Genomic DNA, 27679 nt, shown 5'->3' with positions numbered 1-27679 from the left:
AAGAATCCGAAATTATCAGGAAGAAAGTCGTGTAGTTTTTATTATTATGATTATTGTTGTGTGTTTTAATATTGTCCACTAGATGGAGCAGTTGGATTGCTAAAAGATGAGCTTATAAGGCCACTGAAGTTTCTTTATTTTCAACAGGTGTAAAGTGTTGGATGTTTTTTTTTCTTCCGTCAAACTGTGGCCGACGCAAGTCTGCAAGTTTCAGTTAATAGTCATGGGATCCCTTCGACTTAGAGTTTGCAATAAAACTTTCTTTTCATCAAGTTTAATTTGACATTCACTTCATTCTCTTCACTCACCAAAGTCTATTACCGTTAAACACATTTTCATTCAAGATTTACTTAAACGGCTACAGGAGAGCACAACAGTGATGAATTATTGAGACACTGTGTGTCTCAGATGATGGAAAATGGTTGGATTAACACTGAAATACTGCAAAAATTAAAACATGCAAAATGGCTTATTCCACAGGAATAAGCTAGGAATGTAGAGCATCAATAATATCTTGCAAATAGAAGTTTACAGATCTGATGTTATTGCAGATTAAGGGATCCTCCACAGTCCTTGACTGAGATCAGGTTAGTTCTTGGGCTCTGTCACCAATCCTTTTGCTTGAAAGCCCAGCAGATTTCCTGAAAATACACTCGGATTTCCCAGCAGTGAATTTAGGTCTTATTTTATCTGTATAATTTAACAGCAGTGAGTCACTGTGCAGTACACTCAGAATGGGGCCAAAAGATGATCTTTAGTGAGTATGCCAGTCCTCCAAGTGGTTCAGCATGTTAAGAGTCTAAAGCAGCTCTGGTTGGAGAGGATTCGTGGATACTTCAGATGAAAACACTACGGACTGTTTTTAACAACTGCGTGCAGTCGTGTCACCTACAAAAAAAACCCCAACAAAATAATTTTGTTATTCTCCAAAGTGAATATACGTATGATATATGACATCTTACAGTGTGTTTTTTAGCAGATCTGTGCAGGGACACTGGCATCTGTAAGTATTGTTTACCTGATCTCTGGGTTGCGGTGACGTACAACCTGAGACAGCAGATCAGACGTTTGTTGGAAGCAGCGACTCAGCTCGTCCAGCTTCTGCTCCATAGAGAGGATTCGCTGCTCCAGCTCCCGATAGGAGTTATTCCAGTTGGCACTGAGGTCGCACATAATCATCTGCATCTGTTGAAATCCACCACACAACACAAATATTTTGGCTTTGAAAAGAAAACACACTTGGAGTTCAAACTAGAACCAAAAGTCTAACGTTACTGAACTCTGTGCAGATACATTTTAAAAGTATGTTGCAGAGTTTGTGTGGATTACTGACTGATTGACAGTGATTTTGAGGGAATCAGACAAAAACATTTGGATCGCTTTTTGTTTTGTTTGAAGCTGTTTGTTTTTTATGCTGCGGCTCAGCTGCACTCAGTCAGTAAGCAGGAGTAGATTGTTAGACCGTAACTGACTGTAAGGTAACCATAGAACGGCTTATTTAGTGAAACTGGGCACATTTTCATATAATTCCAGCAATTACAGCGCTCCAGAATTACATTTGTGACTCTCACTAGGTGATGTCTTTTTAATGTGTTTTTTCCTCATGGAAACCTTTTCTGTGCCTGTTCACTTCTGACAAATTAAAATCTCATCATCCAGTTTTTTTTGTATGCATTTATCTGCTCTATCTAAGAAACCCCAAACAGCAATATTTAATTTCGGATTCCTCCTCATAGCTGGCAGATGTCACTCCCAGTGTGGTCTTCTGTTACTGTAGCACATCTGCTTCAAGGTTAAACATGCTGTGCTTTCATAGATGCTCTTCTGCATAGCTTGGTTGTAAAAAGTGGTTATTTGAGATTTGAGTTACTGTTGCCAGTCTGCTCAGTCTTTGACATCAACAAGGAGTTAGTGGCCAGGGAACTGCTGGTCACTGGATATTTCCTTTTTTCAGAGCATTCTCTGAAAACCCTAGACATGACTGTGTGGGAAAATCACAGCAGATTTGTGAAATATGCAGACTAACCGGTATGGCATCAACAACCCTGTTTTAAAGTCACTTAAATCACCTTTCTTCCCCATTCTGATGCTTGGTGTGAATTTCAGCCGGTCGCCTGGACCTGACGTACAAGCCTAAATGCACTGAGTAGCTGTCAGGTGATTGGCTGATTAGAGATCTGCATTACAGAGCGACTGAACATGTATACCAAATGTAATGGCCTGTAAGTGTAAATAAATGGAGTTTTACAGTGAATCATATGTGCTGTTATTTACCTTTGGGAGATCCACCATCTCACTGACGTAATCTCTTAGTTTTCTTTGTTTAAGGCGTAAATGCCGAAATCTGTGAAGTTAAAAAAAAAACCCAACAACTGTAAATGTGATTTTTGAGACACGTGGAAAAATTCAAACTGTATTTTATTAGACTGTATTTTAAATGCTATCCTGAGGCACAGGAATGTAAACAAAATAAATGCTGTGAAGTGTTGATCGTCCAATATGAGTGACTACACTGAGATAAAACACTTACAGAAACTCTGATTTGAGGAATATTCTGACAATCAAGTATTCAATTACTCAGTATTAAAGGAGTCATGCTGAGTTTGTTGAAATGCTATAAAACATTACTAGAAGGTTTGCGGCGAATGTGGAAAAGGTCTAAATTTAGTTCCTTCAATAGATAATCCAGACAATCAGCTAACAAAGACATATGAAAACCAATTTTGCAATCAAGCACCTGGTCTCTACTCTTAGAGTAGAGAGGGGCCTTCTTCTCACACTTTCCACACAGGGTTTAGTTATAATAGTTTAGAACAGTTCAAAGCAGGAAGTACGACCCCGTTCACACAGGCTGACATATTCTCACACATGTATTGCTGTTGTCAGGATAATGTACCACATGATCAGCGTTTCAGACATCCTGTCTTGTGTAATCCACTTGTTCTTAGAAGAGAAACTTGTTCAATTACAAGCAGACACAATTTATGGAGGAAAAAAAGTGATTCTTCTTAAAAGTATCTCCCGAAAGGTTTGCACAATAGTTGTCAGTTATTGTCAAAAACTTCAAATAATCATTTAAAAAAGGGGCCTTTTATTTATTTACTTGCCAGGAAGAACAGACACTTGTTCACACATATCCTGTCCACATAAAAGAGGCAAACAAATCTAATTAGTAATCTAAATTAGCATCTTTAAATTGGTGACTCCGAGCATGTTGACAATTAGTTAATGACCCATAAAATACACATGTAAGGCACACAAACCACCACCCACATACTGTACACCCCTCACACAGACTGAAACACGCACGCAGACACCCCGCCTGAAGGTATTATTTTGCAATACAGTAACTCACACTCTGATGGCTTCCAGAAGGCATCTCTGGTGTTTTCTGTGCTCACCGCGGTTGCCCTTTGTCACGTTTGCACGATGAAGAAGCCAGCATTCTCTTAGCACATTAGCAGCAGCATGGCGGATCTGGGAAAAGAAACATTTGAACTGACTGCTTAAACATACAGAAATGTGGTGACAGCACATATCGATCAACTTTGGATGTTCGACTGATAAAATTCGTGCAGAGCCGCTAACTGTTAACTTTTAAAGATTTTAGTACAGCACACATCGTCCAGGCCAGCTGATGAAATCCAGATAGCCTTTCCTGTTCCACCCTTTTGTACAATGATGCTGTTTTCAGATAGTGGCTGTTATGGTCAGTGAGTCTTATATACAGATATTTATAAAACAGGCCATAACAGCTAAACTAGGAACTTGAGATTTCTAGATTTCGCTTGTATTCTCCTGTTTTGTTTTGTTTTTTCTTTGATTCTATTCATGTCTGTTTACCTTCCTGCTCAAATCACTGTAACTACCCTGTGATGATGTCACTACGACCTTGTTGTGAGGGTTATTAATAGAGGTTGTCAGTGTTTTGCATCCAGATGTCTTCCCTTGTTCCCATCAGTGTAAATCTGGACTGCACCAGTAAGCTCAGGAGGATGCATGCACATGCACACACACAAACCAAAACAACCAAAAGCGAGGCATAAAGATGCACCTTGTGACAGGATGCAGCCACCAGGAGAGAGGAAATGGTTGTATCCTCCAAAGCAGTGCTTCTACTTCAGTCAGACATTGCTACACGGTTTGGGGGGGAGCTGTACTGCTTTATACAAAACACAGCTTTAAACCAAGCCTGCACAATCTGTCAGTCATTACACATTTTTGCGTATTACCAAGACACTGAAAATGATTTCTTGTAACTTCCCTTTTTCCCATCAACAAGCAGACACTTGCAACCACACTCCTCTCCTACTTACTTTCAGACACCCTTAAAAGCAAAACACACGCGTCAGCAGTTTCCTGCCCGCTGCTGCACAGGCCTGAAGTGACACAAGTTTCTTTCCTGACAGAGATAAGATTATTTCCTCTGTTTGACGCCTTGAAAAGGACATCAAGAGCCCGGCAGTTCTCCCTTCTCTTTTCCCACACAATCCTGTAGTAAAGGAATCAAACACCAAAGCGTGCATGCAACATGGAAAGCAGTGACTCATCCATCCTGACATCTCTATCCGTTTTATCCTGTCTCTTGTTTGGCTTACAACACTGCAGCTACCAGTGATGGGAGGGAGGGTAATTGATGGTTACAACATGTTTATTGGATTGTTGCACAAAAATTTTCATGCAAATGCTAAAAAAATTAGAGCCACTATTTATGAGAACTTCAACACAGCTCAGAAAATGTATGTGTTACACTTTTATATTAACATAAATTGTTATCAAGATTATTTTTTGTTGGACAAGAGAGCTGTTGATGTCATTTATATTTAGCTATTAGTAAACAATATTTTCTTTAAACTTTCACAGAATTTCGAACCATAAAAACTCAAATTCTCCTTTTCTTGTGGGTTCCTTTTTATTGCCCAGAATACCAAGTATACAAAGCATACCAAAGTGTATTAGTTTGTTGTATCAATGCTGTGTGGCAATGCAGCACAGACTTCCAGTTGCTCTGTTCTTACAACTGCATTACCACACATTGTCCCATTGACTCTGACAGCAACAAACACGGACATGGTGTTCATTGTGAGGGATTATCTAAATTAAATGGTTCTCAAATCTGCACACTGAATGTGGGTATGAACAGTTACCGATAGCTACTACTAACCTACTTCATGTAGCCCAAAGGATATATGATTTGCAGCGATTCCAGGGGGAAAACAAGCAAAACCACAAATATCAACTTTGAAGTAAAAGAATAATAAGCAGGAAAAGACCCATACATGCAAATGTCACATGACCCACTACAGAATATTTCAAATAGAAGCAATGAAATAAACAAAAAAAGAAAGAACTTGATAAAAAAAAGGCATGCCGGCTGATTACTGTGTGTTTATACAGGTTTGCAGAAAATTGTTGCATGCTCTTACCCTTTTAGAAATCTGGATATCCATCATGAAGAAGTGCACATGTTTCTCTCCTTTGTTCAGCGCCAGCTTCTCTGTAACGATTGCAACCAGCATGGCGGTGCAGGCAACACCCTAAAACCCAAGACACACAGAGCTTTTAGTATTTTTGTTGTCGTCTCAACAGATCGTCAGCGATTGTGTAAGACTGATCCAGAATACTGAGACAAAACTGATGAGCCTGAATTTGCAAGTTAAGCTCAATGACAGCGGCCAGCGTGTCTTTTTACGTGTCCATTACCCTCTAAGGAAAGAACTTCTTCAGAAAACTCAGTGTTGATCCTTGTACTTCCATCTAATAAATCAAAACTAAATTTACACAAAAAGTTCAATGCTTAGACGGGCCTCAGTGGCACTAAAATAGTGTGGGTTTCCTCTGAGAATAGCTTAGCGCTATTCCTGGATAGGGAAATACAGAATGATGGTGAATATTCGAATGGGTCTCAAAGCAAAACACATCCACATCTATAAAAAGATGTATCAGTGGAGACAGAGACAAAACACTGCACTCATATCCATTACGAATAAAGATAAAAGTTAACCAGTTTTTACCTGTTTTCCACTTTTCAGCTTGCATTAGAAAGAGAGGAGAGAGAGAGAGAGAGAAAGACCAAGCATGAGCAATAAAGCTTGAGCCAGAGTTCTGAAAGATATATTTATCCTTCATTCCACCAGCCACAAAATATCTATCATTACATCGTCTGCTAAACCTGGGAGGTACAAACTCTTTCCTTGGATCCATCCTCACACAGGGATGGGATGCAAAAAGTGGTGTCAACTCCTTAAAACAGCTGCAAATTGAGTTATAGCTGGACAGAGGCCAAAGTGCTGAACATTGAAGCTTTCAACCATATTACAGGTGTGAGTATCACCCCAAGTTTCTAGCTCCCAGAGCTGCTGATGGGAGTGGGAAATCTATTTTTTTCCAAACCCTGGGCACAGGTTGGCACACCCTCCTGTTGTAGTGGTGCCAAAGGCAATAAACCACCTAAAATGGATATGGTGGAAAGTTTTGCCTTATAAGGGGGGAACTTAATGAAAACAAGGGAGATGGAGAAAGAGAGAGGGAAAGATTGGGAGGACTGTTTTCCACTCTGTCACAGAGGTGTCTAAACCGGACTTGTGCCCACATCCAGAGCCATGGCCGAGATTCTTATCTGCTTGTACCAGAATTCAAGGCAGCAGCAAAATGTGTTGCCATTTCAAACACGGAGCCACTCCTTGCTTGCCCTCACTTGACCTTTCCCTCCAGCTTTTTTTCAGTCTTCACTTACCAACATTTTTGCATTAACATAAAAAACGAACTTGTTTTAAGAAAAACATCTCACTTTAAGATGTTCATATATGTCCTTTTTTGCTCTTTTACACATGAAAAACCTTAAACCTGGCTGTAATTCTCTGAGACACTATGGCACACTCAACAGAGCCATCACACTTCACATAGATCTTTGTGCAACTGCACAGGGTACACTGCATGCTGACAGCTTCCCTCCCTCAGTCTTTTCATGTGAGCGCCTGGTAATATCAAGGTCTTGCAGAAGTACACTGTGTCAACTTACAGCTGCAATCGAAATCACACACACACACACACACAAGGGAAGGAAGGCATTCAAGCAAGAAGAATTTAATGTATCAAAGATAACTAGTGGAACAGTGCAGAATAGGCTGGATTGCAAACAGCGGAGAAGTGAACTGAACCAAACTGAACTGACCTGAAAATGAAATAGGAAAAATGAAATAGGAAAATGGATGAATAGTTGTTGCAGTGGAACAGAAGGGAATGAAACAAACACGTGGAACAGAACATTAAGGGTGAGAAGGTAGAATGAAGTAGAACAAATGACGCTAAAATACACGGAGAAGGGATTCGATAAAACATAATAAACCCTAGCAGACGATAAAAGATGCTAATAGATCACAGTACAGGAATGAAATCAATTGCGCAAAAGGAAGTCCTCCAGTGAAATCAACATGGATAGCATGTTGATTTCATGCTATCCATGAAATCAACATGTAATACAGTGTGACAGAACAGAGAAGAAATGAAACAAAATGGAAGATAACAGAAAATTCAACCTATTTAGAGACAACATAGTGTGACAAAGTGAAAACAGTGACAGAAGCTCTTGGTTTTGTGTGTTATTGTCTGTTTTTGCACTCAAAAGTGTGTCGGGTGGTTTCAGTGGTAACAAAGACAAGCAAAGCAAAGATTAAAAAAACTCCACTCCCTGTGCCTCCCTATTGAATTGAGGGTTTTTGTCTCACAGCTACTGTAAGGAGATAACAGTTTGTACAGTGAGACAGTTTTTATCATTTTGTCTCCATACATCACCACAAAGTTCTTTGATTCAAACAGTCAAGATGCGACTGAAGTACAAACTTTTAGGAGTATAACAAAAGTATTCAATTAAGGAATTTAAGAATTACAATATACACATTCCCTAATTTTCAGAGGCTCAAAAATAATTGGAAAATTGAATGCCAAGTAGTTTCAGATGAATTAGGTCTTTTTCCTTTTTATTCCATGACAAAATAAGCAGATAACAGATTTGAAATTGATTCAAATTGTTGAATTTGCATTTGCTGAATGCTTCCTGTAAACAGCAAACAGGAGGCCATCATTGGGCTGAAAAAACATATTAAAGTAATCAGGGAGATAATGAAAGCTGTGAACATCCTGCTACAGTCTTAAAAAGAAGGCACGACCTGGTCATCTCAGTAGCAAAGCAAATGCCCTGAAAGACCACTAACAACTAAAGTGCATGATTACAGAATTATTACCATCGATAAGAAAATCCTCTTCACAACATCTAGAGCAGTCCTCAGGAGGCAGACACTGACAAAGTCTAATATCAAGACTCACTGAATGGAATTACAGAGGATTTACAACAAGGTGCAAACCACTGGTTAGACTCAAGAACAATAAAGCCAGATTAAACTTTGCCAGATTAAACATCTAAATGAGACTGCACACTTCACAAACACCAAACTTTGAACGCGACTGGGTGCTAGAATTTAGGCAGTCTAACTTCATCAAGTTCATCAAGTTGTATATAAATGATTGTGATTCCTCATGGAATACCTTTGTTAAACCTCTGGAATTAAAGCTGAAAATCTTCATGTTTGTCTTTGTTCTAATACTTCTGGGCCTTACTGTACACAGCAGGACTTGTTGATGTCTCTTAATATGTTTGTTATCAATTGTTATTTTTTTTTAAGTTTAAGGTATTCTATATGTAATTTAAACTGTTTTCTCTTTGTTTTATATTTGTAGCACTTTGGCCAACATTGTTGGATGTAAAGTGCATTAAAAATAAAGATGCTATGCTAAAGATGCTACACTTTTCCCTTTTTCATACACTGTCTGATACAAGGCCAAAACAATCATTTGATGAAGAACAAGCATTGTGTGTTTTATTTTATTCAGTATGCCCTTAGTTTTTATGTGAATCTAAAATCATTTTCAGTACTACATTTTCTCAAATCAGCTTAGTTACCATGACTCCAGTGAAGAGACACACTGCCTTGCCACAGTTGGTTTTGGGTGCCACATCCCCATAGCCAACTGTGAGGAAGGTGATGGCTATGAGCCACAGCGCTGTATCCATATGGCCTGTTGATTCTTTGGTCTGCCTGCAGGGGAAACAACGTAGCACTGAGACTGAAGTGTAATGAAACATATTATAAAGAGGTATTAGTTGAGTTAAAAAATAAACATTACCACAATTAACCCCACCCCCCAGTTGTGAAACTGTATGAGATAGAAAACATTTTTTTTTTGTATGTATGGTTGTTTCTTTGTTTGTTTTCTAATATCAGTTGTTGAATAGGATTAGTTCTCTAATCCTATTCAACAACTGCTCTGGAGTATAAGTATAAGTAGCAGCTGATAATTCTGACTAATATCCGTCTAATCCAGAAACCTGTTTATAGATACAGTTACAGGCTAAATCCCTTCTTATATTTAACTATTTCAGTGAATCACCAAATACAATTAAGAGCTGAAGTGATGCAATGGATAAGTTTATTTGTGACACTCTCCCTGACTCTCTGAGGTTCTTCATTTTGTTTCTTAACATCTCAAACACAGTCTGTTTGATGAAGGTGTGGCGTACTAATCAAACCGCCTTATCAGTGCAGATTTTTTTACAGCACTTAGGAGTTCGGGAAGTCGAAACCAGTATAAACTTGTAAAACATCAAAAGTACAAGCCCAATATAAACTTTGCTGAAGCCTCACAGCTAGATAACATATCATTTTATCCGTCTGGCTCACGGATCTAGTAATCAGCTAGCATAATGGTTGCGTGTTGACAGATTTGGTGAAATTATCTGCTATCAGTAATAAGCTCTTTTATTACTTCTGACAAATCAAAATGTCAAAATATACACGAATGCGAGAAAGAAGTGGAAAACTGAAGGCAAACCTCCCATTAAGGTTCAAACGAACAAATGACCTCACGCTGTTTAAACAGCCAGGCAGATTGCAGAGGATCAGGCTGACATTTAGCTGGCAGACGTCAAAAAGAATTTTGTTAGGGGAGAATTATGAAATCATTTATTGGAAATCCATCTTGAACCAGAAAGTCAAACTGACTATCAAACCCTGAAGAGGAATGTTAAACTACTGGAGAGCATTTTGGTGTTTCTGTGTATAATAGTCAGTTGACACCTGGGTGAAGATGGAAGAGAGATTAAGAAAAAGAGCTAATTAATTTTTTTTTTTTTTTTATGAGAAAACTTTCATTTTGTCATTGAAAATCTTTGGTTCGTTATTGTAATGCCTGCAATCGTGCAAATGAAAAATCAGTTTAATGCGATTATGAATCAGTTTGATTACACAAAGTCTCAGTTGTGCTTCATACCTCTCACACAGTGTAAGCATCCAGGACACAGTGAGCCAGAAGAACAGGATGAAGACTAGCAGCATGCGTGCTGGGTGTTTGTTCATCAGTACCTTGAGAACAAAGCGAAAGGTGAAGTTGATATTGTTGAGTGAGCCTATGCTCCTGTAGGAGGCACTCAGCAGCACTTTGCTGTGCAGCAAGATGGCTCTGTGCACCAAGTACAAGCGGAGGAACATCAGCACTGATAACAGCAGCTCCATGTCCATCAGGGTCTCGCCGTGGTGGCTGGAAACACACAGTGGAGATGGAGTGGGAACGGTGGAAGAGGAGTTCACATGGAGGCCCACCCCCCAGTATGATCCAACAGGATGGATAACACAAACTAACAGCTCCAGGGTGATGACAATAATCCTGTGGCTGGTCATGGCGATACGCCAGTCCACCTGGTTGTGGTCAATGATGAACAGCTGAGAGATGAGGAAGGACAGTAAAGAGTAAAAATAGAAAGGAATTTGATCAAAGTGCAGTTGGAGATGGAAGACAATAACATTACAGTTGCATCTTCTTCTCATACAGTGGATATGCAATTAATGTAATGATGGTATGTAAATATGGTGTCAATAAAATCTGTGATGTTTTTGCTCCAAAGCTTCTGTCATTAGCTTCATCTTCCATTTTTATTTCACTTACTATATGTTTATTCATCACTTTGCATTTAATCATTAGTTAGCATTAGTTACTGTTCATCTCTGGCTGTCTTCCATAGTCTGTTTTTTTTTCTTCTTTTCTCTTCTGCCTGGTTCTGCCGGTGGTTTCTTCCTGTTTTAAAGGGAGTTTTTCCTTCCCACTGTCGCCAAGTGCTTGCTCACAAGTGGTCGCCCAATTGTTGTGGTTTCTGTGTATTATGAAAGTGCCTTTATCTTAGAATATAAAGCACTTGAGGGTGACTGCTGTTATAATTTGGTGCTATATGAATAAAACTAAACTGAATTGAATTTGCCTACAATATTTGCTAATGACATTAGCAGGGTGCTTTCATTTTGCTGATGTGTTTTTTAACTATATGACTTCCATTTCTATCAATTGCCTCAGCAAAGTTATGATGGGGAATAAAAAGTTGTTAGAAAGAACAAAATACTTTGGGATACGCATAGTATAATCTCATTATGTGGATTACTACGACATGCATACTTTGCATTATAAGCGGGAAAGATTGCAAGTATACGATAGTTGGGCTGTGCTAAAAGGGAAATGATAAGAAAATTATTTTTGGCCCGCTAAAGATTTGAACCAGAAATATTTGACAGAAGCCTGTGAGATAAACTATGAATGTGTATTGAAATTGTGACTCAGATATTTCCACTTCTTCAATCTGCAGCTTTATTTTGTTTAAGAAAGTGAAGCAGGGACATTCTTAGAACTTCCTCTTTCATCATTTTGTTAATTATTACTTTGTCTTTAATCCACCAACTAAGACACTTTGAGACGGTCTGAATGATTTAGCCTGCCACTTCTGACACCAGTTACATCATGCATCACTGCACACTGTCTCTATATCAGTCCCCACCCTAAGCCTGTCCTTCCTTATCTCCTCTACACACTTGGACAGTACCCCTCTTGTATCAGATACACGCGACTTATGACCAAACTAAACACTCTGTAGGTAAGAATACAAACCCAGCAGGCAAAAATGAAAGAAACTGTTACAAAACAGACACACAGTTCTTTCTGTACTTGTTGTTGTTACTACTCTTAAACATGCATGCTGTGACTGTGCAAGAGGGGAAATGAAAGAATGTTTACTCTGTTTAATTTCAACCAAATCCCTTCATGTATATTAAATTCCCACACAAATCGGCAGCAAGCCACGTAGACTGGAAAAACATTACAGCTGCAATATTGCGCATGCCTGTGTGGGCTGAGATTTTTATTTGGGGTTTTCCTGCATGCAGCAAATATCACAGACAATCAGTGTTGAGGCTACCAGACATGGCCTGAGAGGGGCTTTTTAAAAAGCTGCCTTTAAGTATCTCTAAAAAAATTGAATTTTAACCAAACTAATGCTGAGTTACATTGAATTACAATAAGTAATAGTTCAATAAGCGATGCCAAAAAACATAAAAAGCATACTCACCTGGATGTCCTTATAATGGAAAGCTATAATGAGGATCAGAAGACACCCAGTTGACAGGCTGATGGAGCAGTTGATGATCAATGCAATGTTTGAGCCCTGAGAAGAAAACAGATAGAGTTAGAGAAAACAGAACCGTGAGTGATGAAAACACAGCTGTTCTTCTGCAATGTCTAAAATTTCACTGCTTTTCATGTTTTCATATATCAAGGTTTGATATAGTCCAAGAACTGGATAGCTGCTAGTCCCTTCTGTAGCACTGAGCGAAAACACTTACATGCAAATCAAGTACTTGACTTCTACGTCAAAGGCCATTTATGCAATCTATACGAGTCCTGCTGCAATGTCAAGAGGACATAATGCACTTTCTATTGATGCTATATTTGTGTCTGTTTGGCAAACAGAGCAAATGGATTTTCTTTTCAAAATAACAGGAATTGCAGCTTCTACATTTTATGACCACAAGGGAGATTAAGTGATCATTTTTTGCAGATATTGTGATTCTACTCCCATAAACGAAATCATTTCATCAATTAGTCTTAACTTTGATTTAGTAGAATTTCAGAAATGCCCAGTGATATTATCTCTTCTGAAACAAAGCATTTTATTTAGTTTCCTTTGAAGTGGACAGCAGGACTTACTACCTCATATTTTCAGCCTATTTCAGGAAGAAGAGGGCAGGGAGAGACAGAAAAGATTAAACTCAGAATTGTGGAAGGAGAGTCAGATTAGAGCTATCAGGAGATGAGGTGGAGGAAGGCCAGATAGCGGAGCAGGAAGGTGAACGCTCAAATTAGGACATACTCTATCAGCTTCTGAGGAGCCTGAGCAGGCAATATGACGGCACCCACTGTCCATAATAAGAAGTCTTTTTTAAAGTAAGTACACACACACACACACGTCTCCAAAAGTTGATTCTGTTCATCTGTTCAACAGAATCAACTTTTGGAGATTTACTTACCTGGATGATTGAGAATGCATCAAGACATATGAATATACGCTCTCTCAGACACACACACACCAAATATATCTTTGATTTCTTCTTTTACCCCATTGATTTATATCATTAATAACATATATCTCAGCTGAACTATGGACACACACACACATACACTTACACTGATAGGCACTCACTCATCCCCCCTCCCTTTCCAACGCCTTCGATGCTTGTTTCCTGCGAGGGAACACGGCGGGTCTGTGTGCCGCGCTGGAATGGTAGCGCTGTGCAGGGCGGCTGCTGTGTTCGCTTCGGATTACTCCTCACCCCCCACCCACCCCTGTGGCTTGTCATGTCTTCACAATGTTGTGCTGTGGACATTTATGTGCTTTTTTGTGCAGAGGAGTTTTTTTGTTTCCTGTTCTCATGTTGTCCTACCATGGAAGTATAGCATGAGTAGGGGTCTCTTTTTTTCCTCTTGTACTTTCCCCATTGTAGTGTACATTTCAATGTTTTTTCTCTGATTCTGCCAATCTCCGACCTGTATCCCTATGTAATGTTTGTGCTATATGTGTAAGGTCGGGGGGGGGGGGGGGGGGGGGGGGGGGCATTTCACTGCAGGGCAACCTGCATGTGACGAATAAAGCTTTGATTGATTGATATGCAATGTTAGTGCATTAAACTCTCCTGTCTTTATCAATTATATTTAAATGACTTGGAAATCAGGTCAGTTTTTTCAAAAAGCATGAAAACCCACAACAAACAATCTGATTATGCCAAAGTGTAAATAGGAAACCAGCTTTTTGAAAAACATGTCACAGCACACAAACCAGTGTGCCAGGGGTGCCATGTCCAGGCCAGGTTGAGTATTAAGTGTGCAGAATGAAGTTTAATTTAAAAAAAAAAAACCTAGAGAATGAGAACCCAATAAGTGGATTCTTTTCATGTGGACAGCGTTTTCAGTGGGAGAAATGTTTCTTCACTCATCCAAGTGACTTCTTAAGTCTAGAGTATGAGAAATTATTTGCTGAAATTATGTTTTAGTGTTCCTTCATCCACCTGTTTTATAAAAAAAAACAACATTTTACTAGAAATCCACCTAAAATAAAAACAATATCCTGAAATTACATCAAACCAGACCATAAAGGGATGAAAGATGAAAAATAAATAACTAATAATTTTTAGAAGTTGCTGTAATATGTTTCTTTTAACCACAATATTTTAATTATCTAATATATATATATATATATATATATATATATATATATATATATATATATATATATATATATATATATATATATATATATATATATATCAGAACATTCTTTTCTTCTTGGTCTAAATATGCACAAAAAAAAAAAAAAAGAAAAGACACAATAAGAGCTCTCAACGGACAGAAACTTGCTACATATGGTTACTGTTAGCCAGTATGGGTTCCAGACTGTTAACATGCTCCTCAGGTCTGCTGTTGGTCTGCTGTGTGACACTGTAAATTTTATCCTTTCATCTTTCTAAACTAAAGAATCCACTGAAAAAAAATCTGAAAAAAAATCTATCAATATATTGTCTTAAATGCTTGCAGAGCTCAGGTTTGCAATGGAGCCTGGGACCTATTGCAGCTCTCACAGGACACCAGAAGGACATGTCATAAGTCCATCACAGTGGAAAAAATACATAAATAATAATAAAACACAACCCCCATTCCAAGATTGGCCCTGTAAAACGTAACTACAAACCGAATGTAATGATTTGTAAATCTCATAAACTGATATTTTATTAACAATAGATGCTCTGTCCCCTAAGCACAGATATTTCTCCAGATTCTCACATTCTTTTGATGACTGTACATGCTGTACATGATGAGATATTCAACATCCTTAGAATTTTATGTTGAGGAACGTTATTCTGAAATGTTCAAAACATTGTAGCCACTCTTTTTTGATTTGTAGACAACTGCCCATATTTACTGAAAAACTGTGCCTCTCTAAGATTAGACTTGTTTTATGTCCAGTCATGTTACTGACTTGTTAGTGGTTAACCTAATTAGCTGCAAAATGCTCCTCCAGCTGTTTTTGTTGCCTGCATCCCAACTTTTCTGAGATGTGCCATCAAATTCAAAACGAGGTAACATTTTTCATGAAAAAAAACGTTTCATAGTCTTTGTATTCTGATTTTATTTACATATTGCACAACATTCCAGCCTTTTTGGAATTAGGATTGTATTCACAAAGTATAATAAAAAAAAAAAAAGGTTTCATGCCAGTGGAGGGATCGATCAATTGCTTTGTTTGGAAAAAAGTGCCAAATTGTTCAATGATCAAAAACAAACATAAAAAATAAAATTCCCCACTATTCTTGGGAAAGAGTAGGAATAACCATTTTGCTGTTGTATACAATGGCTGTCAGTCAAACACCTGCCTTCCAGAAACTGCCCAGATGGGAGTAATTCACTCACCAGGTTAAAAAATAATACTAGACCTAAGATATTCAATTTTATAAAACACGAAATGCTATCCACAACTACAAAATAGTAAAAACAAATCAAAAAGCTACTAGCCAAACTGCATGTATTTTATTACTGCCCAATAATGGCTGCACTTCTGTTACTTTGCATGGTCACCAATCAGTCTCTACAATCTGATGTTTTCTCAAATGTACATTAGCCCCCTTTTTGTTTATGATGAATGTATTGTTGGAATTTCTCTTTCCATAATATATTATATTGAACAATTTTTGTCTTTCTGTTACATAACAGTACAATTGCAGGCTACTTTTTGACTCTTTCCAAAATGAGCTTCACATAATTTACAGTAATTAGTCCTAATGAAAAAGGAGTTACTGATTCTACAGTGAACTCCAAAAAATACATACAAAACCACTTAATTAAAGTAATGTGTGCTTGTAATTAAATACTTTCCATTCCACGGAACAAGCAGTTACAGGCTCAGATACTCACACCATAATGCTTTGCTCCATCGTAAAATTGAGACGGTGTCACGTGATGAATCAAAAACCAAATCACCTTGGTCTCAGCAGTTTTAAAAGGCCCTATATTTGTCTATAATGCTGAGCCATACATGTCAGTGCAGGTGATGTATTAGTGGAAGCTTTTTTGCTTTTTCACAAGAAGCATAGTTCAGTGTGGTTTTACTGACAAAAAGATAATTACAAACTTTCAAACTTGAGGCGAGTTGAGTGTGTAGGTGGTATGGTGTGACGTCCATTGGCAAGGTACATTGTTTTCCACAGTCTCTCCCGTAGCATCCACATCACGTCTGTGATTCATCCAGCACTAATTAGAAGACCCCGCAAAAGCTCAACATTTCACCACACACCATAACACAGAGCTCAACAGCATGTTTCGTGCCGAGTTTCTAAAATTATTTCTGTAACATTTTCCTGTTTAACCTACTTTGGGTTAACAGACTTGGACAGATGGTCTTGGACAAATGAGGATCCAGTGTCACCAGAACAGGCCACCCAAGGTATGGCAAAACAATATAAAAAAACAAAACAAAACACTATATCTAGCGCAATAGTCAGCGGTCTGGGTTGAGTTTTGTAATAAATAAATACTTTCCAAAGTAATAATACATGCATCTGACTTTAGTTTTCGAGTTTGGTTTGTTAGCCACTGTGGTTTCATTAACGTTCATGTACATTCTCTGCAATAAATTTAAGTGTGGGTTTACAAAGAATATCAGACAAGATCAAAAGTAGTGTAGTGGAAAAGGTAAAAAAAAATAAAAAAATCTTGCATTCTTAACGTCAGAGAGATGCTGCTTTGTTTTGACTGCCTCTTCATCTCATTTTGTTTTTTACATTCCTGCTGTCTGGTTGGTGATATACATTGAAATCTCTCTGTTGTGCCATATGCCCATATGAGTTCAGAATATACTATTTAGAAACAGAAAATTATAAAGTGAATGTTTACTGGGTAAGTCTTAAATCAAGAGTAGGCGAAAAAATTAAAGCATTTGCTAACAAATGTTTAAAGAAATAATAGTAATTACCTCAAAACTTTCAACCAAATGAAAGGGAAGCATCCATTTATCTTCTTCAACTTGTCCAGTTCAGGGTTGCAGACAATCACTCATGCTCACATTTATACCTATAGTTAATTTAAAGCCACCCCATGCCCACCCTGTATCTGAAGCAAGGACCTTGTTGCCATAATGCAACAGTACTAACCTCCAAACTACCATCCCAATAAAGGGAAGCAGCAAACAAAATAAAATCCATCCTAATCAAGCTGCCTCCTTTGTTTGATGTCTACATTATACCTACCAAGCCTGAAGCTCACCACCAGCTCATCCTGTTGATATACGCATGCTGTGTACTCATATTTTCAAAGAATGCCAGTGACTTCCCAAGTTTCTTAGTGCAAAGGGCATAATCATGCAAACCTATGTTCGCTATCAGCAGCTACTTTGCAGGCAATGTAGATTCATAAAAGTGAAACAGGAAAAGCAACCACCGAAACATTAAACTCATCATTTTTAAGAACAGGATGTGTAGTACTTGCAGCACACCCACACATCTGGCTTGCACAGCCTACATTTACATAAGTCAAATTCAAAAAGAGAAAGATTTACATCATTTTTGACCCATATCAAGCAAAAGCAAAGCTCACACAGAAGTCATTTCCACTATGGGGATTGGGACACGGATACCAAATGTGGCTGCCCTGCGTGTGTGAAAAAAAAATGTTCTCCCCATTTTGTTTGACCTTTGATCAGATGATCCATTTCTGCTGATTATTTTGCTGTGATGAGTTTAAAAAACAAACGTCTGTGTAGTCAGTGGATGAAATATAGCCATGTTAAAGTTGTGATAATGATATTGACATTCATTATCAGGACTTTCACCTGCTTGGCACATGGAATGCTTTTGACTAAGTTTAAATATAATCTGCAAAGTAATGATTAGTGAGAGGTGCTGTTTGATACAACAATAGGATGCTATAAAAATGTATGGGCTGTCTACCAAATGATGTTTTCTGTATGAGACAAAAATCTCCCATTTATGTTCAGGCGGACCAATCTGTCACAAACTTTCTTTTTGACCTGTAGTCTCAGAATCACTCAAATGCCTGCAATAATGATCGAATGCTCACATTTTCAGTCTCGGTGCATGTAAATTGTTTCAAACTGTAAAAGCCAGTTAATTAAAAAAGCAGCAGAAAAGATGACACAAGGTCACATTCAAGTCAAAGTGCATCCCCCTGGCAACTAGAACAACCTTAGTCAAGACAGAGAGACCATTAGCCTAGCCATGCAAACGCTCTAATTATACACTAAATGATGTGGAAAGATCGCCTGAAGTACTGTTAACAATCATGCTGCAGGGGAAGAGGTGAAATGTGGAAAAAGGTTCCATAAATAGCTTTGTTTTTGTGCATAACCACGAAAAAGGTTTGCTTGAATACAACTTTGTAGACGATTGCTAACTTTGATAGAGCCGCTCCAAATATATGCTGCAGCATACATAAAAATGACATAAAAACAAATAATATTATATGGTGCACTTCCAGGGAAAGATATAGATGCTATGTTTGATTAACGCTGCTGTTATGTGATAACCCCCCCCCCCCCCCCCCCCCCCCCCCAAAAGAGTCCATGGTGCAGCTCACATTCATGACTTTGGCACTGCATGAAGTTACAAAAAGTAGTATGAATCCTGGCATGAGTTATATAAGCTATGGTTAAATCAGAACTGAAGCCTCTCCAAAATAATATGCTTTTACTGTGGGCAGAGAACACTTTTCCAGTGCATCAGCATTTCCATCATACCAAAGCCGATGCCTGCTGTTAGGAGCAGTTGAACAGCACCTGTTCTTGGTTCATGTTTGTAAACTGAAATTCTGAACTCATATTTATGCCAGTACATTTAGTTTCACCATCATAATTTCTCCAGGTCAACCTCATTGAATGTAACAGACAGAGCGGTGTACCTGGTGTGCATTAGAAATGTGAGACTCTCTGACAGCATGATCAATCCCTGACTTCACAGCATGGATGTGGTCTGATGTTCTGCAGCACGTGTCGTAACTTTTTTCCACATGTGGAACTGGCATGTGCTGCGAGAGGGGGGGGGGGTCAATCATTCGCTGATTGTGTAGACTGGCATTGTTATCCACTGAGATCTGCATCTTAATATCATGAGTCTGTGCTACCAAATAGACTGTCTGGAAATGAACTAACTAATTAACGGGTCACGGACGGTCAAACACCAGGTGCAGATTATGCTGCTGGAGCTGCAAGCGGTTAGTGTTGTTTGTTAACCAAGAATTTAGTCATGAAAAGCTGTGTCCTGAAATGTGCTTCTAAGAAAAATCAAATCTAGGTGTGTATTATTAAAAGGTTGACATTGATTTGAGGTGCTGCTTGCCAGCAGTGGAACAAGTCTTTACAGGCTTTAGTTCCTCTGAATTAAGGTAGAAGCAGTAGTGTTCATTTGTTCATTTAGCATTTGAGCATGAGTCCAAGGGCAAACAATAAAAAAGTAAGCTCCTGAAAATAGAAAGTGAGCTTAATGTTGCTGTCAGAGCTTTGTCTGCTCTTTCCAGAGAAGGGCTGAACAAACGGACTAACTTTGCAGATGCAAAGTTGCTATCATTAAAGATGCTATCATTTAAACGCTTTACAACATGCGCAAAAGAGCAATGTGTCACATCACTTCTAGCGTGGGCTTTAAGAACTTTTAAGAAAAATATTCACATGAATCCACATAATAAGAGGCGGCAGCTGACACAGAAGGTAGCGAACTATACAAGATAAAGTTTTATGGTTAAACATTTAATTTAATTTCAAATGTAAGCTGTGCATTTCGGTGTGGAGATAATGTCTGAAAGACACTGACGTGTTTCGTGTCTTAAACCTACCGGAGTGTAAACATAGGGACATATTTCTGCGTGGATTATCATGAGCAGTATCCCAAAGAGAGCGGTGCCCAGAGTCCACGCGCACAGACGCTTTTTATCCTCCAGTAATAATTTTCTGTCTCGGAGTCTGTAAAGGTCGTCTCCCTCCATGTGAGTTGTCCGTTTCCCGGGGAGTGTCAGTGGCACCGACACGTCTGCGGAGTCCCCACGGTTTCGGCTGATCAGGCCATCGCAGCTCACGCAGTCGACTTTGGAGTCGCCGTGCAGGCTGCGGTTTGTCATCTCCATCTCCGGAGCGCACACGAGACGCCCGCCTGCTCCCCTCTCCTTGTCGCCTTGCGCTTTCCCGCCCTATGCTTTGCCTGTTGCTCTCCTCCAGAGCTGGGTAAGGCATAGTCCGATGGCACAGTCGCGTAGCAGGCCCTTCTCACTTGCGTTCCTCATCCACGATGCGGGTTTACCAAAACTCTCGGGTCTTCTCCACAATCACCGCTCCAGCCCAACCGGCGCGGAGCGGTTACGCGCACTGCTCGCGCGCACCGCCGTCACACTGTCCACACTGCAGCGGACTTTGCGCTCTTATTTGCATGTCTTATTATTTAAGAGTGTGCGCTGGTCTGATAAGCGCTTTCTTTGTGCGCGGGTGGATGCGCTCGTCACGTGCGTGGCGCACTCTCTTAGCAGTGAAGCACAGGAAGGTTGCAGGTGCAGTGAAATGACATAAACTTTTGTACATTTCTTTATTTGATGATGTGTAAGAAAAAAAATCCAATCATTGTTATTTTAATTGAGAGAAAACGCCAAACGGCAAATGTATGGAAATTCAGTTATGTAACCACAGTGCTTTTATTTTAATCTTTCAAGTTGATTCTGACGCAATGAAACCTGGACTGCGCAAGTTTCACAATAGCTACAGAGCCGTGGCGGGGATGAGTTGCACTAGGTTATATTCAATGCAGTAGTCAGGGTTCACTAACATCGTTTGCTGTCACTATTCCATTTCTACCTGAAAATGTTTTTCTTGTCATTTTGAAAACATTCATGTAACTGTGCCCTCTGATTTCGATGTCTCCATATTTATTAAATTGCACAGGTAAGTCCCCAAATAGACTACACAAAAAGTGAGAAAAAAAAAGCCTTTCTCCTAAACCCTTTCAACTGAGGCACAGCGTCATGACCTTGGGCAACGTGACGCATCCAACGCACTGGAGTACTTCCGCTAACCAGATCCTGCTGTTCCGCTGACGGCAGTGAGAGTTCTGCCCGAGGATACACTTTATACAGGTGATTTCCCAGCCAAGTGAATAAAAAAAGAAGAAACACAAACAGGATTTAAACGCAACAGCAAAGACTTTACTGAAAAGTACGATTCATGTCAGAACAATGATTTCAGAAAAAACTGCATGGATTAATCTTCTGCGATAAAGCAAGCGGCTCAAGCAAGAACTAAGAACAAAATCAATCAATGCGTAAGCGTGAAATGTAAATAAATAAAAAATGAAAAGTAACAATTCATGGTTTATAAAGCTGTAGCAGGACCTCATAGCAAGCAATGAACAATAAAAAAGTCACGACTTTATAAGCAAGCCCATTTCAAATTAAAAAACAAACAAACAAGAAAAAGACAGTGACACAAGCGTTCTGTATATTACAGCAGAGAGCGTTTAAGCTATTAAATAAACATGTTCACGTTTGGAAAAGTGAAGTTTCTAAAGTAAAACCAAAGTTTGAAATATATATATAAAACTGACTGTATGTGACTTGACTGCCATCCATTGGTGGCTGAATAAATTACAACAAATATACGATTATAAAGTGCTCATCGGATGTGGTAATATTTACAAGCAGCTTAGTAAAAAAATAGCCTCTTCTACTTAATAGACAGATATTGTCACTATTGCTACAGTAGTTTAAAAACCCTGAATCACATTTCACAGTGATTAACTGTGACTTTTACACCCTGCAAAGATTTACAGATGGTAAAAAAAAATTTAAAAGACATATTTTTGGCATTAAACATATTGCTGAGAATTCCTGAGTTCAACTTCAAGCACCCAGTGACTGATGTTGTTCTTGTTGAGTACAGTTCATCAATACAAAAGCAGCAGTGCAAACACAACAGATTCAAAGAGCAGTTTTCACTTGAGCTGTGGGGTATCCCTGTGCAGAGTAATAGCCGTCGTTGACAAAGAAAAATGAAGAAACAAAAGAGTTTTTTTTTTTCAGATTATGAAAGGAATAATTAAACTGTACAGCTAAACCTTTTGGTCCAAGAAGATCTCTACTCAGGCCTGACATCAGACGGCTCAGCTTATAATGCTTATAATGCCCCCAAACTTGCCCTCCCCATAGTTCACAATTGGTCTACTCCTTCCCTGCTCGCCATGGCTGCAGGGGAGCCTGAGGGATGATGAACTGCGGAAAGGTCCGCGGCACAACGTAGTATCCAACGACCTGCTGGGCTGGAGGTGGTGGCACAGTGCTGATGAAAACTGGAGCATGCTTCTTGAACTGAGGCCACACTGGTGTAGGGTGGTAGATGACCTGAAGGTTAGGAGGCACCTGAACAGAGACAAAGATTGGATTGAGTGAAATCTGAAAGGATGGTAACAGACACATTTTTTCCATATGTGATGAATCCTTTCTAAAGCACACAACAACAAAACATAACACTGTAATAATATAGCAGCAGCTAACATCAACAACAACTTGCAAATGAAACTAAAAATAGCTGTTCATGTATCTTACTTGTGTAAAGGAAGAAATTGCAAAAAGTGTGAGTCAGTTAATCCAAAAGAAATAAAGCCAGTTTCTTATAACAACAACAAATCCAATGAATCACAACACTGGACCTATACGGTCGCTAACAACAAGGCCATAAATCCTTAAAACTGGATAACGCATAATTCACAGATAACTCACGCTTATTTCATAGAGAAATGTTCAGCTGCATAGGTTATTGAAGCCATTAATTCTATATAATAAGTGAATTAACTAAGAGGGAAAAAATCTTGCCTTCAGTAGCTCAGTTGCCCAGATTTATAGTCGCGCAATGCTAAGGCAGTGATCTAACCGTGTGAATTGACAACCAGATTTCCAGCACAACAACTTAAGACATCTGCTACACCACAACAAAGGCAGGCTAGGATTAGCTTTTATGTAGACAAGAGTCCTTAAAGCTCATTCAAACCTCATTCAACTCTCAGAGGTCGTTCCATTATTGGAAATCATCATCAACAAGACCTCATGAATGGCCAGCCAAAAAAATTTACAAAAGGTATGGAAAGAGGTTTCCTGAGTTTTTCCTTCCCACTGTCACCAAGTGCTTGCTTAAAGAGGGGTCATCTAATTGTTGGGGTTTTCTCTTTATTATTGTGGGGTCTTTACGCTAGGTGTTTGCCTTGAGATGATCAACAGATGTTGATCACTGCTGCTGATGAAGCGCTATATAAAACTGAATTGAACTGATATGTGATGAGAATCTGTAAGTGTATATTTGTGGCAGCTGGATGCTGCATGTGGGTTTTTCTGACTAGGCTACTGTACTCAGGTTCATTGTAACAAAGAAGTCATTTCTTGTAGCACTATTGTTAATTAGTGTGCAGGGCTCGCAAAATCTATCTCAGCCCCGTCCGTCGGCCTATATGATAACCCGACGGGCGGGGCTGAGATAGATTTTGGTCTCCCCGTCGGGCTAGCGATTTTGCGAGCCCTAGTGTGCTTTCTTTTACTAACATAAGCACAGGTTTGGCCACATAGATAACTGCTCTAAGAAGCATTGTGGTAAATAAATGACCAACAGATTGTTAAAAGAAAAGAAAAGAAAGCAAGAAAAACGTACCATATTTCTTGGGTATTTGACCCTGTTTGATCCATCTTCGTGTGGCTTTCGAATCCTGGGCACCATGGTTATTTTGCAGCTTTCATCCTCCATCTTTCCCTTCTCAGCAACCTGCCCTTCTTTTTCTTTTTCTCCCTGCACATCCCCATCTTTCGCCTCCTCCTCCGTGTCGCTCGATGAAGCTGAACCACAATCCGAAGATGTGGCAGAGTGGTAATCTGAAGTCTCCTGGCTTAGTGAGTCCAGCGAGGACACATCCAGGTCATCCTTCACACACTCTTCATTCTCCTCTTCCTCCTCTTTGTCGAAAGAAGCAACTTTAAAGGGACTGTTGTTCTCTTTGGATCTGTGAAGAAGGGAGTAAATGATTTTTAAGTCATGCCATCCATTTTCCAGCCTGTGACTTCCTACAAGTTTGCACTTGTTGTTTCACATATTGCATCACAACTGTCACTCGTTCAGAACAGAACAGACTGAGAAATGGCTGCGTCTTTGTCTGCCTCTGCAGGCACCCGGTGACTCACCTTGCAGACACCTCCAGTGGATCAATCCACAGAGTCATCTCAGATGGAAATCCCAGGCTGGTGGGCATGATGTTAGTCTCTTTGCAGGCTTGCAACACCACTTCATCACAGGGTATGCTTCTGTTTATGCGAATGCATCTGTGAAAAGTTCAGGAATTAAAAGTTAGGTGCCTTCTTTCTTTGCAGGAAAAAGTCACTCACTGACCACTGTGTAAATGTTTAAACAGTGATGATTACCTAAATGCTTGGCCTTTGCTGGGACAGTCGGGGTACCAGTGATCCTTGTATTTTTCACATAGAAGTCTTTGAAGATTTTCTGCAAACAACTCTGCTTTGGCACCATCTAAGTTACCACGTGTCACAGCCATTCGTTTGAGGAAGTCCACCCCGGCCTTGATCTCTTGCTTCATTGTGACTGTAGACAAAGAAAGAAGGAAGAAAACCACACAATTTATCCATGTGATTCTGTGCATGTGTTTTGCTATGACTTCAGTGAGGTGTGGAAGACCGTGAACTTCAGTTATCACACTTCCCTGTGCAGTTTTCCCTGAAGTGTATATTTATTTTTCTTTGCCTTCAGGGCAGTGTTGAGCATGGGTGAGATGTCCTGAGTGAATTTTACATATATTGCCATGCTCTGTGCCAACAAAAAGATAAAGTTTGTACACGGGCAAATCAGATGCAAACTATAAATGCCAGGTTGACATCCAAGTAATTTGACTATGCAAATTCATTGAGGTCATTGTGCTGTTTATTTTCTGATAGCATGTCTGTTTTGGGTTGAGTGTCAGTGTCAACTTGATCAGAGAGAGAAAAAATGTGCTTAATTGGGCCAAGGCTTTGGCCAACTGCAGACAAACCAGCTGACAGTGCTAACATCTTCCTGTTATCCCTGACAAGAAAGTCCATCCTTGAACTTTTGAGTTGCAAACTGTACTTTGTTATTGTGGCTTGCGACGTGCCACTCTTGCTTCAGTCTGGGTAATGTGTTGTCACAGAAAATAATCATTTTCTCTACTATATGGAGCCACAGCCTTCCCTTAAGGGTAGCCGTGATCCTGTGACACAAGCAGCAACTTTAAATCCCTAACAAATGTTTTGCTGTAGCATGAACTATGAGAGCATCGATGTGTTATCCCCCTCAGACACCATTTCGGACTTCCAGTTTATAATTTGTCCGTGAGGTAAACAGGGGTAGGCTAGAATCTGCAATGAAGAGTCAATATGGTTTGGGTGACAAGTGCTAAGAGACATTAAAGCCATTAATAACAGCACAATATCTTAAGAATTGCTTCAACGATTGTGGTACATGCGACCGCAACAGTTATTTAAACCACACATCTGCAGAATTGAATATAAATATTGTTTTCTGTTTTCTTTTTTATAGCAGGCCTACACCTTCATTTTTAGACACTTGAACCAGTGATTTTAGTTACTGTCGAACAAAGAGTAAGAAATGCCTGTAAAAACGCTTTGATTTATTTATAAAAGGTTGTTTTAAAACTGATGTTCTTATTTTAAATCCCTGGTTTATCTTGAACTTTTGTTCTTAATGAAGTCCTTAAATTGGATGATTAACAAAATGTAACAGCATGTTACTGAAGACAGATGGTCTTACACACGTTCATTTGGAGTTATACAGATGGATGATTTACGTTTTGAAGGAACTTAAACGCATCACTGGGGGTGTTTGTTTTCTCTATAATCACAAGTTAGGTGAGCTCGAAAATGAGGTAGCTTCTCAGTCTGCACACCATGTTTACTGTGCTCGTTTAAAGGCGAGCGGCTGTCATTATACGCAAACCTCTGATACAGGTTTGTTTGGAACAACTTGACCTATTTTCAGGCACAGGCTTGTTCCAGCTGCTTATACTGCGGTCTTTAATGTTTAACTACGAGGGCAAAACTCTGTTAAAATGTCGCCCTGAAAAGGAAAGATTAGTTGAGCCATTTTTAGGAGCGGTTTCGTCGATATTCCCCCCGCGCCTGCAGATGAGGACACGGCGCAAAGCGTGTTCACGTGCTTGTGGACCGTTGGGATACAAAATAAAAAAGCCAGACAAGAATATAAGAAAGCGAAAAATGTATATCCTCCAGCCAGCTGTGATGAAGGGAACGTCACACTACTTAGTGGAAATAACGCGCTTGAGTTTTCAGGCGGTGCGGAAACCCCCAAATGGAAATTCAGAAAGTTTGTGACGAGAAACGTACAGCTGTAGGCAGCTCACCCAAACAACGTATTAATTAACAATTAATAAACAATGTATTTTGGATGGGGGGGGGGGTATTTCCGGAGATGAGATTAGATAACTAAATAAATAAATAAATAAATAAAATGTTTAAAAAACATTAATAAAATACAATCAAATAAAATTTACAACAACAAACAGATGTAACACAGCCGACAAAACTTCAACACATTACACAACCAAACGCGATAAAATTAAAGTTAGAAGTACAGAAGTGAGTACTCACATTTTAACGTAGTTATTGTCGGTGCCCTCCTGCTGTATTTGTCTGCCCCTCGGTACTGATGCGCTGGAACTCTCGTGGCGGCACGTTCCTTCCTTGTTCTCTTCGGCTGTAAAGCAACAGAGACGTAGGATTACCGTCAGCGTGACTCACTTCCTTCGCTGTGTGTAGTGAGCAAGCGGTGACTAGTGCCCGCCCGGCCCAAATATGGAATACCGGAGTAAACAGCTGATGAGCGTGAAAGAGAGCGAAATCCCTCACTCTGCTGCTTTTCTAGGCGGAAGAGGGTGTGGGTGGGGGGATACCTAATAGTGTCCTCACCTCTTAAAGGTGTGGTTTCACCCAAACTGTGAAGCGCTTAGCAACTATGTGCTATACAAACAAACCCAGGATTGTAATTAACTGTACCCCACAGCTACACACATGTCACATAGGGAATGCGTTCCTATGAATCATATATCATTATGAAGTTACGTTTTAATGGATTTACATGCTTGATTGTTACATACCTGAAGCTTCACTAGCAGCAGACTTAATTAACTGTTCGTTGGCTAATTATTACCATATAACCGATTCTAAC

At 39.4% G+C, this 27679-nt stretch overlaps 2 protein-coding genes across 4 annotated transcripts; both read right to left on the bottom strand.

The window, feature by feature from the left end:
• Position 1: 1 nt before the first annotated feature.
• Positions 2–20890, bottom strand: kcnn4 (potassium intermediate/small conductance calcium-activated channel, subfamily N, member 4). Of its 3 annotated transcripts, XM_085422615.1 has the most exons (10): positions 20263–20890; positions 12443–12538; positions 10327–10775; positions 8960–9095; positions 6015–6032; positions 5427–5537; positions 3356–3477; positions 2275–2344; positions 1019–1185; positions 2–888 (listed from the first exon to the last, which is right to left on the bottom strand). In XM_085422615.1, the coding sequence occupies exons 1-10, from the start codon at positions 20548–20550 to the stop codon at positions 885–887; spliced, it is 1461 nt and encodes a 486-aa protein (XP_085278741.1). In that variant the 5' UTR covers positions 20551–20890; the 3' UTR covers positions 2–884. The 3 variants fall into 3 exon arrangements, with proteins under 3 accessions (XP_085278741.1, XP_085278740.1, XP_085278743.1); XM_085422614.1 differs by having other exon boundaries at positions 2–1185; XM_085422617.1 differs by lacking the exon at positions 6015–6032 and having other exon boundaries at positions 2–1185.
• Positions 20891–21607: 717 nt separating this feature from the next.
• Positions 21608–27322, bottom strand: LOC146658868 (protein BTG3). The gene is made up of 5 exons (XM_085422610.1): positions 27103–27322; positions 24865–25042; positions 24628–24765; positions 24104–24449; positions 21608–22824 (listed from the first exon to the last, which is right to left on the bottom strand). The coding sequence occupies exons 2-5, from the start codon at positions 25035–25037 to the stop codon at positions 22627–22629; spliced, it is 855 nt and encodes a 284-aa protein (XP_085278736.1). The 5' UTR covers positions 25038–25042; positions 27103–27322; the 3' UTR covers positions 21608–22626.
• Positions 27323–27679: the final 357 nt, after the last annotated feature.

The sequence above is a fragment of the Rhamphochromis longiceps genome, linkage group LG11 (genome assembly GCF_057381845.1).
Source record: "Rhamphochromis longiceps isolate RC_006_pf linkage group LG11, R_longiceps_female_GT1.1, whole genome shotgun sequence".
Taxonomy (NCBI): Eukaryota; Metazoa; Chordata; class Actinopteri; order Cichliformes; family Cichlidae; genus Rhamphochromis; species Rhamphochromis longiceps.
Note: the sequence above shows the minus strand (reverse complement) of the source record. Positions and strands in the feature narration are given on the sequence as shown.